The sequence below is a fragment of the Drosophila albomicans genome, chromosome 3, assembly GCF_009650485.2.
Source record: "Drosophila albomicans strain 15112-1751.03 chromosome 3, ASM965048v2, whole genome shotgun sequence".
NCBI classification, from domain to species: Eukaryota; Metazoa; Arthropoda; class Insecta; order Diptera; family Drosophilidae; genus Drosophila; species Drosophila albomicans.
Genome location: NC_047629.2, coordinates 52,176,262 through 52,187,810, shown reverse-complemented (window position 1 = coordinate 52,187,810; position 11,549 = coordinate 52,176,262). Strand labels below are relative to the sequence as shown.

The window sequence follows — 11,549 nt, the reverse complement described above, 5'->3', positions numbered from 1 at the left end:
TGGTATTTTTTTAAATAACTAAATAAATGACATATTCAATGTATGTAGTTACTGTTATGTATTTATCTATCAAACAAAAATTAATCTTATAACAACTGCTTTATCGTTTTTAGTAATCGTTCACGATATTCGTCAGTTTGATAAGCGAAACTTTTACGATATTTGTAATGATAACAATTAGACATTCGTCGAATTGATAAGCAAATCGCTTTTGATATTCACATAGGATTTGTTTGGGTTTGCTGATAATTTTGTGTGGACTTCACCATGCTACAATGTTATCAATTGCACATTCAATAAATATACATATAAAGTGCATGTTGTGTATGTTCGAACAATGGTCTAATAATTGTTTAATCGCATTTTTTACATAAAACTTTATTACGATATTCGTCAAACTGATAAGCGAAACTTTTACGAGTTATTTGTGCTGATAATATTTCAGGGGTTTTACCATTTTATTCTTGAATTGAATAATGGAATCAATTAAAGAGTGTAGATTATCTATTTTTTTACTATTGTTCTAAAAGAAACAAAGCAATATCGTGTTACGATATTCGCAGTAGTGATAAACAAAACACTTACGACATTCGCATGAGATTCGCTTATCATTTTACGGGGGCTTGACAACGTTGCTCTTGAAATGAATAAACGGAATCAATTGCATATTCTATGAATATAAAAAGTGTATGTTATTTATTTATGTACGAACACATATTTACATCGATCTTATTTCGTTTGTTGTACGCAGTTTCTCCAATTAGCATTTAACAATTGGAACACAAATAAAATTCATTTATGCAAGAATCTACAATATAGAACGTAGCAGCCTGAGCTTGTTAGTGTCCAACGAAATGGACATGCAATACATAAGATTTAGTTTCAATTAATTATACTAAACAGAGTTAGCACTCAGCACACGATATATGTATATAACAAAATTTGTAACAAACGTTTTAGTTTTTTTGGGATTTGATTGAGGCATATGAGAGTTATTGCTCTACGCTGCACGTGCATCGTTAATTGTCGCCGGAACATGCACCTCCAGACCATCCATATCCTTGGTCAGATTGATCTGACAGCCCAGACGAGATGTGTCAGTCAGATCGTAGGCAAGATCCAGCATGTCGAGCTCCTCGTCGCCGGGCTTGTCGGGCAGCTTCTCGTAGTCGCTGGTCTTGAAGATCAGATGGCACGTGGAGCAGGTCAAGGTGCCCTCGCAGGCGCCAAAGCCATCCAGATCCACATTGTTGTTGACCACAACGTCCAGCAGCGAATCGCCCACTTTGCCGGAAGTTTTGATTTTCTCACCGCTTGCGCGCACAAACGTAACGTTCACGCTATAATCAAACAACAACGAATAGTTTACTACTGGTTTCCCTTGATCGAGGTTATTTAGTTATTAGTAGCTTTACTTACACATCTTGCTGTTGGCGTAGTGCGAGGCCCAGCGAGAAAGTGCGCGTGAAATTTGTTGTTGCGCTGCTGCCTCTGCTGATGTTGTTGTTGTTTCGCAGCCAGATATTACGTAGCGTTAGCCTCGCTGAATTTCGGATTGTGTTGATGACTGTCATTTTTTGTGTGTATTGTTGTAGCAAACCTTTATTGTGTCTATCTAATCAGCTAACACAGCACTCAGTGTCCCCCCGACGCTGTTTAGAATTATTAAAATAAACAATCAATTAGCAGCGCATGTACACGCAACAGCACGCAACAATTAATGCAATTGTGAAAACTAAAATAAAAAGCTGCTAGCAGGTGGAAGGCGTGACCGCAAGCTCAATTTCAAAATATACTATTTGTCGTCGCAAAATATACTATAATTGTAAACATGTGCATGGGAAAAGGCGGCACTTTTAAACGTGCTTGCCTAAAATCTTAAATACCACACGGAACATATTATATTGTTAAGAAATATAAATAACGGTACAACAATAAACAAAAACTGAATTTAACAGCTGACGATCGTAGAATAACGAACAAGTTGTTTTCAAGCCACACAACAAAATCGATTCAAGTATTTGCATCCATTACTGGTCACACTGTGCTAGAGACAAGGCAATGTAGAAATTAACGAGTTGCCAGACTGCTAATTTGGCAAAGTGCTGCCCATCATCATAGCGTCAGAGCGCCAAAAAGCTTTTGATTTGATAAGCAAAACGAATATAAAATAGAGCGGTACGCGACTTTAAGTTAAAGTCGTCTAAAGATGTTGCTGAAGTCGTTACTGTTATTAGGCTGCGTGGCTCTTATCCACGGAGCTGCCCTCCAGGAACAGGAAGAGGCCGCTGAGACAATAGTGAACATTCTCAATGAGGAGCAGATGGCAAAGTTTTTGGCTGAAAATCCAGACGCTATTAAGTTGAACCGTGAAGTTTCTATTCAGGGAAGAGCTGATTACACTGTGTATAAGCTTACATGGACTCTAGGAGCCCGCAAGAGCGGTAAGTAATTCAAAAAAGTTAATAATTTTCCAATAGATTAACCAAAAATACCTTTTCTTGAAGGTGACACAAATGTGTACAACGGTTACAGTGACTATATCTGGTTCGAGCAGGCTTCAAACCCTCAAATTATTGTGACTTATCCCAAAGAAGGCACCGGCAAAGTTGTCACCCACGTGTCCATTGAAACCAAGCAATCATCCACTTCAGGAGAGGCTTACGTATCCGCCGGTGGTATTGGTCAACGCACCATTCAATTTTACGTGCGTGGCTATAACACCATCTTCTATGCCTGGGACATTAACATCTATGGCCAATAAAAGAATTGTTGCCTTAAGTGTTTTAAAAATAAACTCAAGCGTATAACAACGAAATACATAAATTAATTTTATTTCCCTATCTCTATCGAGAAAGTCCACTACTAGCAGTTTTAATTAGTTTTTAATAAACTGATAAGCCATAATTAATATTGTGAAATGCAGCTTTTTTGGGTACTTTGATAGATAGTAGTGCTCAGTCATGGAAGGTACACTAAAATTATATTGTTCAGTAAACATTAAACCTTAAATTAGTCTGTAGCTAATCAGAAGTACCAAAACTATACTCATATATTGATCAAAACAAACATTTTCATAACTACATATCAAACTAGATTTGCTATTAATAAGTTAATGGGTACGGAAATTATTGTACCATAAGTAGTAATTTAAAATTATGATTGCGCGCACTTTTTAATGTTTCTGGCAACTCTCGACTTTTGGGTATATAAATAGATAATAGTGTGCGAGTCATGGAAAGGCCAATAAAATTATATTGTACCGTAAACATAAAACCTAATTTTCGTCTAATTATATAGCTTATCTTAAATAGTCTTTAAAATTGATCCAAGGAAATAGGTTCATAAATACATATCATACATATAAAACTAATATCCCATTTGCACCGCCCTTTTTTTTCGTTCGTTTAAGCTCCGTTTTGGCGATTCCACCCGCTACGTACCGAAAAGTATGGCCAACGGTAAATTTCCAAATATATTCGTTCCCAAATGCCAGCTGTTCAAATGTAAACAAGAGTTGGAGAACAATTTAAAAAACGCGCATTTGTAAGTGGAAAATTTTTTTAATTTCAATATGTTCACAAGTATTTGGACAAAGTGGGGGAAGATCTTATTTAAGATAGGCCATTTGTAAGGAGAATCAATAAAATATCGCGTGATTATCCTATTATCCATTATCAATATTTTCGTGTAGCTCGCAAGCATAGAAAATTCCATTTTTTTTTCATTTTTTTTTACTGAACGGAAAAAAACCGAGAAGAACCCAGTTGTTTGGTGCGTTGAAAATAGGGCATATAACTAAAAATTATAATAATAATAGCTCAATGGTAGCGGAAGTTATTAGCCGAATTAAACATTTAAAATATTGACAGACTGGCGCGCATTATTTTACATTTCCGGCAACGCTCGACTAGATTATCGATTAAATCAGTTATCGATAAGTTTTTGTTTATGTTTTGTAGAAGCATGGCGAGTTTATGTTTTTGGAATGATTTTGAATTAAAAAAACCACCATTGGTCACTATACAGGTGGAAGACACAGGATTTGGTGAGCTAAATCTAATGCATTAGTTGTAATTTAAAACTTAATACGTAAATCTTGCAGCTAAGCATGTTTTTGTGCTTATCAATCGCTACCTGCAACAGGTGAGCACGTCAAATGCTCAGGAGTTCAATCAAACTGCCGCCTTGATAGGACGTCTGATAGCTCGGCGCCAGAACTCATTTCACAATATGCCTGGCTTTCGGGCAGTTTGTAAATTGAATACAGCACTATGCCGGCTACTACGCCTTGATCTGGCCCGGGATCTAGAACATTTCCGTGGTGCTTTACCCGATGTCTGCGATGATCAATTGTCCGGCGAGATGCCAACAAGGAGCAGCTTTGAATACATCTTGGTGCGTCTGCTGAGCTTCTACCACTTGCATGAGCGCATACGCGAGTGTTGTCTATCAGCGGCCAAATACTTTGGCCAATTGCTGCGCAACAACAATTTCATGGAGTTCATAACAGTGCTGCTTGCAGCAATGGCAAAGATTCACAATCTGAGCAAGCTGCAGACCAACAATTGTGCTCAGCTGTACAATAAGCTGCTGCCACAACGTTCGCACTTTCCGGTAGTGGAAAAACACAAGTTCCTCAACGACGAATGGAAGTTGCCAACGCAGCTACAAGTTATCAAATTAAATAAGACAGCAAGTCCAAGAGAAGAGACAACTTCTAGTTTGGCACAAGCATCAAAAGTGGTCACCAAAGTGGACAAGGCGAAACAAAAGGCCAAATCTGATGTGGGCACTGTGGTGTCGCGTAAGCAGCCAAAGACGGACATCAAGGAATCTAGCTTTCAGGTGGACTCTCTGACCACCGTCGAGGATGTTAAGCAGTTCATTGTACGCGAATCCAAAGTGAGAAAACAGTCTCCCGATAGCTGCATTACAAAGGCCATACAACATCATGAATGGCTGTCGGCGAAGACGATCTTCGAGAGCAAACTGAAGGCCAAAGAGCCCGCGAAAGCTTTGAACATATTTCGTAAATTTATTGGGAATAAACTATAACAATTTTACAAGACTTTGACCATGCCCTCGGCCAGCTGCATGCGCCTTAGCTCCACGACACGTTGCTGTGGATGCAGATTGGTAGTCTGAAAGCAATAGAACATAAGAGATTAGCTTGGAAATATTAATAGTTGAACTCTTCGCACCTTTTTAAACTTCTTAAAGTTCTTGCGACCGCTGTATTTGGCATCTGTGGTGTCCAATGAACTTTGGGTCTCATCATGGGAACGCACTGTGATGCTCAGATTGCACATGCGTATCTGAATGCTGTCCTTCATGCTGGCTATCCATTTCAAGTGCGCAACCTTCTCATCAATGTCCTCCTCTTTCACCTTCACTTGAGATGCTTCAGCTTCCATTTCCACTTCGGTTTTTGGCTTGATATCCTCGTGTAGCCCGCTACACGTTAACCAGCCACTAACGTTGATCTTGCGGTTGCTCTCCTTTGGCTTGGGCATAATATACTTGGATTTCGATTTCGTTTCGATTGAGAAAGGCTCAGTGTTTATTGAATCTTCGGGATTCTCGCTGGCATTGTTGTTCTGCTCCTTGCTGCCTACATTCGATTTGAAATTAAAGACTCCTTCATTATCTGAATTGTTGCTGGCACCAAATGATTCTTTTTTCTTCTTGCTGCTACTGGCAAATTTGAACGGATTGTCGTTATCATCGCTGTCGCTTTCGTTAAGCACTTCGAGACGCAAACGCTTACGAGGCTGCGATGCATCTGGAGCTGGAGCCACACTTTGACTGGCCGCAGGATGATTTTGGGATTTCTCAAGAAAATTACGCACACTAATTTTGGCTGTTGGACCGTTGGCTTTGACAGGCTCTGCTGCCTTCTCTGTGAACTGAAATGGATTCGATTCCTCATCGCTATCCTCATCAATTTGCGGCACAGTTAATTTAACTTTTTCCGATTGTTGCTGACTTGGTTTATTTGTTGTTTTAAATTGGAAGGGCGAGTCTTCCTCATCGCTTTCTTCGTCGATCAGTGGCGCAGTTAATTTATTTTTCTCTGGACTCTGTTTGCCTCGAGGCGAGCGTCTTGAAGTTGTGGCTTTCGGTTGCTCCACTTCCTGTGGCTGCGGTTCATTACCACGTGTGGAACGACGTGATGAAGCAGGCTTTTGCTTTTCCACTTCCTCTTCCACTACGTGATGTGAACGCGTGGAACGTCTTGAAGTTGTGGGTTGCTCTTCTTCCACTTCCGGCTCCTGCACTTGATTAGAGCGTGTGGAACGTCTTGAAGTTGTGGGTTGCTCTTCTTCCACTTCCTCTTCCACTACTTGATGAGAACGCGTGGAATGTCTTGAAGTTGTGGGCTTCTCTTTTTCGACTTCTTGCTCCTGAACTTGATTAGAACGTCTGCTTGCAACAGTTAACTCCACTTTTTCAGCAGCATTCTGATTGTGACGTTGCTTGGACTTGTCCCCAGGCAACGTTTTTGTTATTTTCTTTGATTGACTTGCTGCCTGCTGCTCCTCATCCGATGAGTCCACAATGATAGCTCGTTTGCGCTTCGGAACAGCTGAATTTTTAGTTGGCTCAACTTCTACCTCAACCTCAACATTCTCTTCATCCGAGGAATCTAAGTAAACCATTTTGTTTTTCTTTGTTAACTTGAATTTCTCGGATTCCGTTTGTTTCAACTTCTCTGCTTGTGTCTCCGTTTTATCTGATTTTTCGCTGGGCGCATAAATCTCGGATTCCGCTACAACAAAATCTGTTTGTTTATTTGAGTTTCCTTGAGTTTCAGTGCACCCCGTATTCAAGACCAAGATCGATGAATCCATCGATTCTGTTGTGGCCAGCGTGTTTTCCACGATTGTATGGGCAGGATTACAAAATTTGTGTGTCGAACAGTGTAAAATGGCCAAACCAATTTCATAATCGGGTATCAGACGACGTCCAGCTTGATTCAGAATTTCTAAAATAAAATGTATACTCTATAGAAATGGGTAAATTTCATATAAATCCATTTTACCTTGAACACTGTGAATGGTTTCAGTTGCTTGTGATTGGGTAGAAGGAATATATTGTATGACAATGACGTCGTCCTTCGTTAGAAACTGCCGACGCACTCCCGAATTGAGATCCTTGCAAGTGCCGCCCGCTTTGAGCACAACTGGAGCATACATGTCAAAGTGTTTGCGATTGCAAAAGACGACAGTTTTTCGGGCAAAGAGTTGAGTACGCTGTGGATTCCATTTTATGCTCGGCATATCCTCCGACTGCGCTGGAGGAAAGTCCTCGGGCTGTGGCCAATCCTCAGAGACGTGCACACGATGCACAAACTTGGCTAGAGCTCGCCAAAAGGCCATACTCACGATGGGTTTATTGTCGAGCAGTGCATGCAACAGTTTGACAGTCACTGAAACATTGTCCATAGTCAGATGCGTGCAATGGTTGGTCCAACTGGGCAACAAGACAGCGCCTAACGGTTGCAGCAGCTGCTGCAGTTCCTCCAGTTCGCTGCGTGAGAGTGATGAGGGCGTCGTGATCCACTGCAGTTGCGACAGTTGCCAAATATTTTTCAATGCACCGAAACGAATGTTGTCTCCCACTTGAAGTGGAGTTAGTATCTTTGCCGGCATCTTTTTGTTGAGTGGAATGTCGTTATTGATGTAGGTGCCGTACTTGGAACCCAAATCGATTACAGAGAGTGGTTTTTTGCTGTCAGCAATGGGCAGGCACAGGCGTACATGAGTGCGACTAATACTCAGATCCTCGGACAATATCAAATCGGTAGACAGGCGACCAACGGTATAAACCATTTTGTTCGGTGGTAGCATAAACTTTTGCTTATCTACATACAAGTGAGGTGTTAGCGAACTCTATGCGAATTTATAAATATTTATAAACTTACCATCACCAATTTTGGTCAAAACAAACATTTTTAAAAGGACAAAACAAAGACGACGGAATTTCACAAGAACTCTAACAAATAACATTCACTTGAATGCTGTTAAGCTGCAGTTCACATTTGGCGCCTCACACTCAGCTGTTTACTGTGCGATTGCGCTTATGGCTGAATGGCAATTCAATAAACACAAACAACGTTCAGTGTATTAATTCAAAGTAAAGTATCTACTCTGTTGCGCTGTTATATCAGTTTTTGAATTGTTAACTATTTATATTTTTCACAAATTATGAAAATTGACATTCATCTGATTTTCTTAGTAATTGAAATAAAGATAAAGATATATTTCAAAATTATATTTCGCGACATTTTCAAAACAGCTGATGTACAGGGTGGTTCTTTTAGGTAATAGCGCCTCGTTAGACGCTGTCGATAGTCAGCTGTGCGCATTTACGTTCACAGCTGAATGAGACGCCGGTGTGCATTAGTTTTTCTCAATTTTGTTTACAATACACATTTTGTTTTCATTTTATAAAATAAGTAATTGTGTAAACTAAGTGCATAAAATGGCGCATTTAACGGGCACACGCGTCAGCATGTTCAACGAATCATTCCTCAACGACAACGAGCACGACTCCAATGCCGTGCTCATGGAGCTGGACAAGGGACTGCGGAGCGCCAAACAAGGCATCCAATGCGAGGCAATTGTGCGCTTTCCACGTCTTTTTGAAAAGTATCCCTTCCCCATACTGATCAACTCGTCGTTCATCAAGCTGGCCGAGTTCTTTGTGAGCGGCTCGAACCTGTTGCGTTTCTGGGTGTTGCGTGTTTGCCAACAGAGCGAAAATCACTTGGACAAGATCCTGAACATTGATAACTTTGTGCGTCGCATCTTTATGGTGATGCACTCGAATGATCCCGTGGCACGTGCTCTGCTCCTGCGCACGTTGGGCGCCGTCTCACGCGTTATCCCTGAGAAACCGCAAGTGCATCATGCGATACGTCGTGCACTCGATAGCCACGACACCGTCGAAGTGGAGGCGGCCATCTATGCCAGCAGCTGCTTTGCCGCTCAGTCCAGTTCCTTTGCCATCAGCATGTGTGCCAAGATCTCCGACATGATTGAATCCCTGCAAGTGCCGGTGCCCATGAAACTTCTGCTCATTCCCGTGCTCCGGCACATGCATCACGATGCCAACACAGCCGCCTTAGTCAGCAAGTTGTGCCTGGAACTCCTGCCCAAGTATCCAGCACAAAGCTTTGTGGTGGCCATCATCAACACGCTCACACAGTTGTCGTCGCGCACATTGGTCGGAGTGCCTGGCCAGCTGAATGTGCTGCTGGAATTCATGGAGGATCTGCGCACTCCAGTGCGCATCCAAGTGCTGCGCTCCTTCAACGAGCTGGCGGGCAAACAGAGTGTGAATGCGTGGCCCAAACCTGCGATTGGCGCACTCATCAGCAAGTTCAAACTGTGTCGCAATGGCGCCGAGCAATTCCTCTTTCTCTCTATCCTGCTGAAGTTAAGTGAATGTCCTTTAACCTGCCAGCAGCTGCTGCTCGAGCATCGCGAGGCTTTGTTACGCCTATGCGTGCAATGCATCAGCAAATTGGATGACTACACAACAGCCACTCAGGCCATGGCTGTGCTCTCCGCCTTGGTGGCCTTTGGTGCCCAAAAACAGTTAACACAGGTGGATGACATACTGCAGGTCGTCAATCTGCACATGGAGGGCGTGTTGCTCTGCACAGCAAGACGGGCAGAATGCACCAGAGATCTGCGACGTGTGCTCACCTATGGCATACGCATCACGCAGGCAAATGCCGAATTTGGTGCCGAGTTTATTGAGTTGGTATCGAATACGCTGGGGGATAATGTTGTCTATCCTCCTGCGAATGCACAGTTGATATGCGAAGCACTCGTCGGACTCTGCGAGCATTTCCAGCTGCGCAAGTACGCGTTCTCCACAGCGGAAGGCATGGATGACGACACAGCCATGGAGACAGATCAACCAGCTCCACTTAAGGTGAGTGGTTACTCCTCTTATACTTCAGTCACTAAAAGTATTCCTTTTGCAGGTGAATCCTTTGCTCGCTCAGCTCCCGCTTATACTCTACAAGCTGAAGAAGGTCACGGAAAGCGAAACCGACGATCAACAGCTGCGCACCGTCGAGATACTCAGCGCCTTGATCTGCCAGACCACCATGGGCTGCTACCTGCCACAACAAGTGGTGCAGTGCTTTGAGCTCTGCATTGAACGCGTCAATTGCTGGACGCTTTATCGCATTGCACGCACAGCGAGTCGCTATGGCCATCATTATGTCTCAGCTCACATCTACACGAAGGTCTCACAGATTGTGATCAGCGATCACATGCACTACTTTCTGGTGGCGCTGGCACAGATCTCGCAGGCCGAATGCATACTCAACTATGGCCTGGAGTATGCGTATATGCGGGATAACTATGCACCACGAGAGGCTCCCGAGCCACTGCTGCCACTGATGAAGCGTCTGGAGTCGGCGAGCAATCTCTATCAACAGGCGTTGGCCAGCATGCGTGCGTGCTCGTCGCCTCAGCATCCGTGCAGCTTTCAACTGGAGTATCTTAAGATACGCGCACAGTTTCTGCAGACACTGCACTTGGCTGTGACCGTTAAGAATGCCCAGGTGATTGTGCCGCCGCCTGCGATTGCGGGCAGCTTGGCGCAAAACTCACGCGACTATCTGCAAAAGTTCGGTCATGTCACCAATCAGCTGCGCAAGCTGGTCAAGTCTCTGAAGGCCTGCGAGGAGACTTATGCACGACTCTACAAGTCGTCGTTTGATGCGGACAATGTGACGCTGGAGTTCTTGGAAGTCGCCGAATTTCAGTGTGCACTCTTTGCGCACATTATTGAATCCATTTGCTATGCCACGCCACCAGAGCCGCCCGTGTTTCTGACCACTGGCACCCATCCGGAGACTCGTTACTTTGCCGCCAGCTGTCAGCGCATGGAGCAGATGCAAAAGAATCTACCGCAGGAGCTGCCGAATGCCAAGACCATTAGCAATCGGCATTTGGACGTGATTATTGCGCTGATTGAAATCATCACCAAGACGCCGCTTTGTCTGCCGCGTTACTTTTTCCAGATACTGCAGTCGACACAGATCAAACTGTCGGTGAGTCCGCAGCCACGCAGCGCCACGGAGCCGGTACTGGTGCAGTCGGGCAGCAATCTGGTCATCAAGGTGGAGGGCGTGTTGCAGCACTTTAGCAAACAGCAGAAACATTTTCGTCGCGTTGATTCGGTGCAGTTGAGTTTGACGTCGCAACTGATGTCGCCGCGACCGGTTAACGAGCTGGTGAAGCTGCCCAACAACGATACCGTCACTCTGAATCAAATCGTTAAGCCACAACGTGATTTCCTCTCGGGCAGCTTTTTGCTGCCCATCTCAAGTGGCGGCCAATTTCAAGTCACACTGGAAACGTTTGTGATCGATGAGCATGGCATTACCTGGTGCACGGGACCCAAGAGTTCGATGGTGGTGCGCGTTATGGACGATCCCAGCAAACCGGCAGCAGTGCAAGTGGCGAGCACTTCGCAGGCTGTTAGTCAGACTAGACGTTTCTGAAAGTATTTTGCAATTT

General features: G+C 43.5%; 5 protein-coding genes across 5 annotated transcripts; 3 read left to right on the top strand and 2 right to left on the bottom strand.

The window, feature by feature from the left end:
- Positions 1–661: 661 nt before the first annotated feature.
- LOC117570201 (adrenodoxin-like protein 2, mitochondrial) lies at positions 662–1,746 on the bottom strand. Its single transcript, XM_034251688.2, has 2 exons — positions 1,420–1,746; positions 662–1,340 (listed from the first exon to the last, which is right to left on the bottom strand). The coding sequence occupies exons 1-2, from the start codon at positions 1,572–1,574 to the stop codon at positions 1,001–1,003; spliced, it is 495 nt and encodes a 164-aa protein (XP_034107579.1). The 5' UTR covers positions 1,575–1,746; the 3' UTR covers positions 662–1,000.
- Positions 1,747–2,187: 441 nt separating this feature from the next.
- On the top strand, positions 2,188–2,813 carry LOC117570202 (uncharacterized). The gene is made up of 2 exons (XM_034251690.2): positions 2,188–2,444; positions 2,508–2,813. Exons 1-2 carry the CDS (start codon positions 2,210–2,212, stop codon positions 2,762–2,764), a joined length of 492 nt encoding a protein of 163 aa, XP_034107581.1. The 5' UTR covers positions 2,188–2,209; the 3' UTR covers positions 2,765–2,813.
- A 1,145-nt stretch (positions 2,814–3,958) lies between these two features.
- Positions 3,959–5,080, top strand: LOC117567286 (uncharacterized). Its single transcript, XM_034247156.2, has 2 exons — positions 3,959–4,048; positions 4,106–5,080. Exons 1-2 carry the CDS (start codon positions 3,967–3,969, stop codon positions 5,056–5,058), a joined length of 1,035 nt encoding a protein of 344 aa, XP_034103047.1. The 5' UTR covers positions 3,959–3,966; the 3' UTR covers positions 5,059–5,080.
- LOC117567284 (nibrin) lies at positions 5,018–8,171 on the bottom strand. The gene is made up of 4 exons (XM_052005265.1): positions 7,928–8,171; positions 7,046–7,867; positions 5,205–6,988; positions 5,018–5,144 (listed from the first exon to the last, which is right to left on the bottom strand). Exons 1-4 carry the CDS (start codon positions 8,010–8,012, stop codon positions 5,064–5,066), a joined length of 2,772 nt encoding a protein of 923 aa, XP_051861225.1. The 5' UTR covers positions 8,013–8,171; the 3' UTR covers positions 5,018–5,063.
- Positions 8,172–8,322: 151 nt separating this feature from the next.
- LOC117567283 (integrator complex subunit 7) lies at positions 8,323–11,533 on the top strand. The gene is made up of 2 exons (XM_034247149.2): positions 8,323–9,948; positions 10,001–11,533. Exons 1-2 carry the CDS (start codon positions 8,488–8,490, stop codon positions 11,531–11,533), a joined length of 2,994 nt encoding a protein of 997 aa, XP_034103040.1. The 5' UTR covers positions 8,323–8,487.
- The last annotated feature ends 16 nt before the right edge of the window (positions 11,534–11,549 follow it).

Excerpts from the sequence above, each read along its gene's own strand:
- LOC117570201 (XM_034251688.2), bottom strand. The coding sequence starts at position 1,574 with ATGACAGTCATCAACACAATCCGAAATTCAGCGAGGCTAACGCTACGT. Across the intron at positions 1,341-1,419 it reads CTACGCCAACAGCAAGATGT|CGTGAACGTTACGTTTGTGC; the intron begins GTAAGTAAAGCT and ends GTTTGATTATAG.
- LOC117570202 (XM_034251690.2), top strand. The coding sequence starts at position 2,210 with ATGTTGCTGAAGTCGTTACTGTTATTAGGCTGCGTGGCTCTTATCCAC. Across the intron at positions 2,445-2,507 it reads TCTAGGAGCCCGCAAGAGCG|GTGACACAAATGTGTACAAC; the intron begins GTAAGTAATTCA and ends CTTTTCTTGAAG.
- LOC117567286 (XM_034247156.2), top strand. The coding sequence starts at position 3,967 with ATGGCGAGTTTATGTTTTTGGAATGATTTTGAATTAAAAAAACCACCA. Across the intron at positions 4,049-4,105 it reads GGTGGAAGACACAGGATTTG|CTAAGCATGTTTTTGTGCTT; the intron begins GTGAGCTAAATC and ends TAAATCTTGCAG.
- LOC117567284 (XM_052005265.1), bottom strand. The coding sequence starts at position 8,012 with ATGTTATTTGTTAGAGTTCTTGTGAAATTCCGTCGTCTTTGTTTTGTC. Across the intron at positions 7,868-7,927 it reads TTTGACCAAAATTGGTGATG|ATAAGCAAAAGTTTATGCTA; the intron begins GTAAGTTTATAA and ends ACTTGTATGTAG. Across the intron at positions 5,145-5,204 it reads ACTTTAAGAAGTTTAAAAAG|ACTACCAATCTGCATCCACA; the intron begins GTGCGAAGAGTT and ends TATTGCTTTCAG.
- LOC117567283 (XM_034247149.2), top strand. The coding sequence starts at position 8,488 with ATGGCGCATTTAACGGGCACACGCGTCAGCATGTTCAACGAATCATTC. Across the intron at positions 9,949-10,000 it reads ATCAACCAGCTCCACTTAAG|GTGAATCCTTTGCTCGCTCA; the intron begins GTGAGTGGTTAC and ends TTCCTTTTGCAG.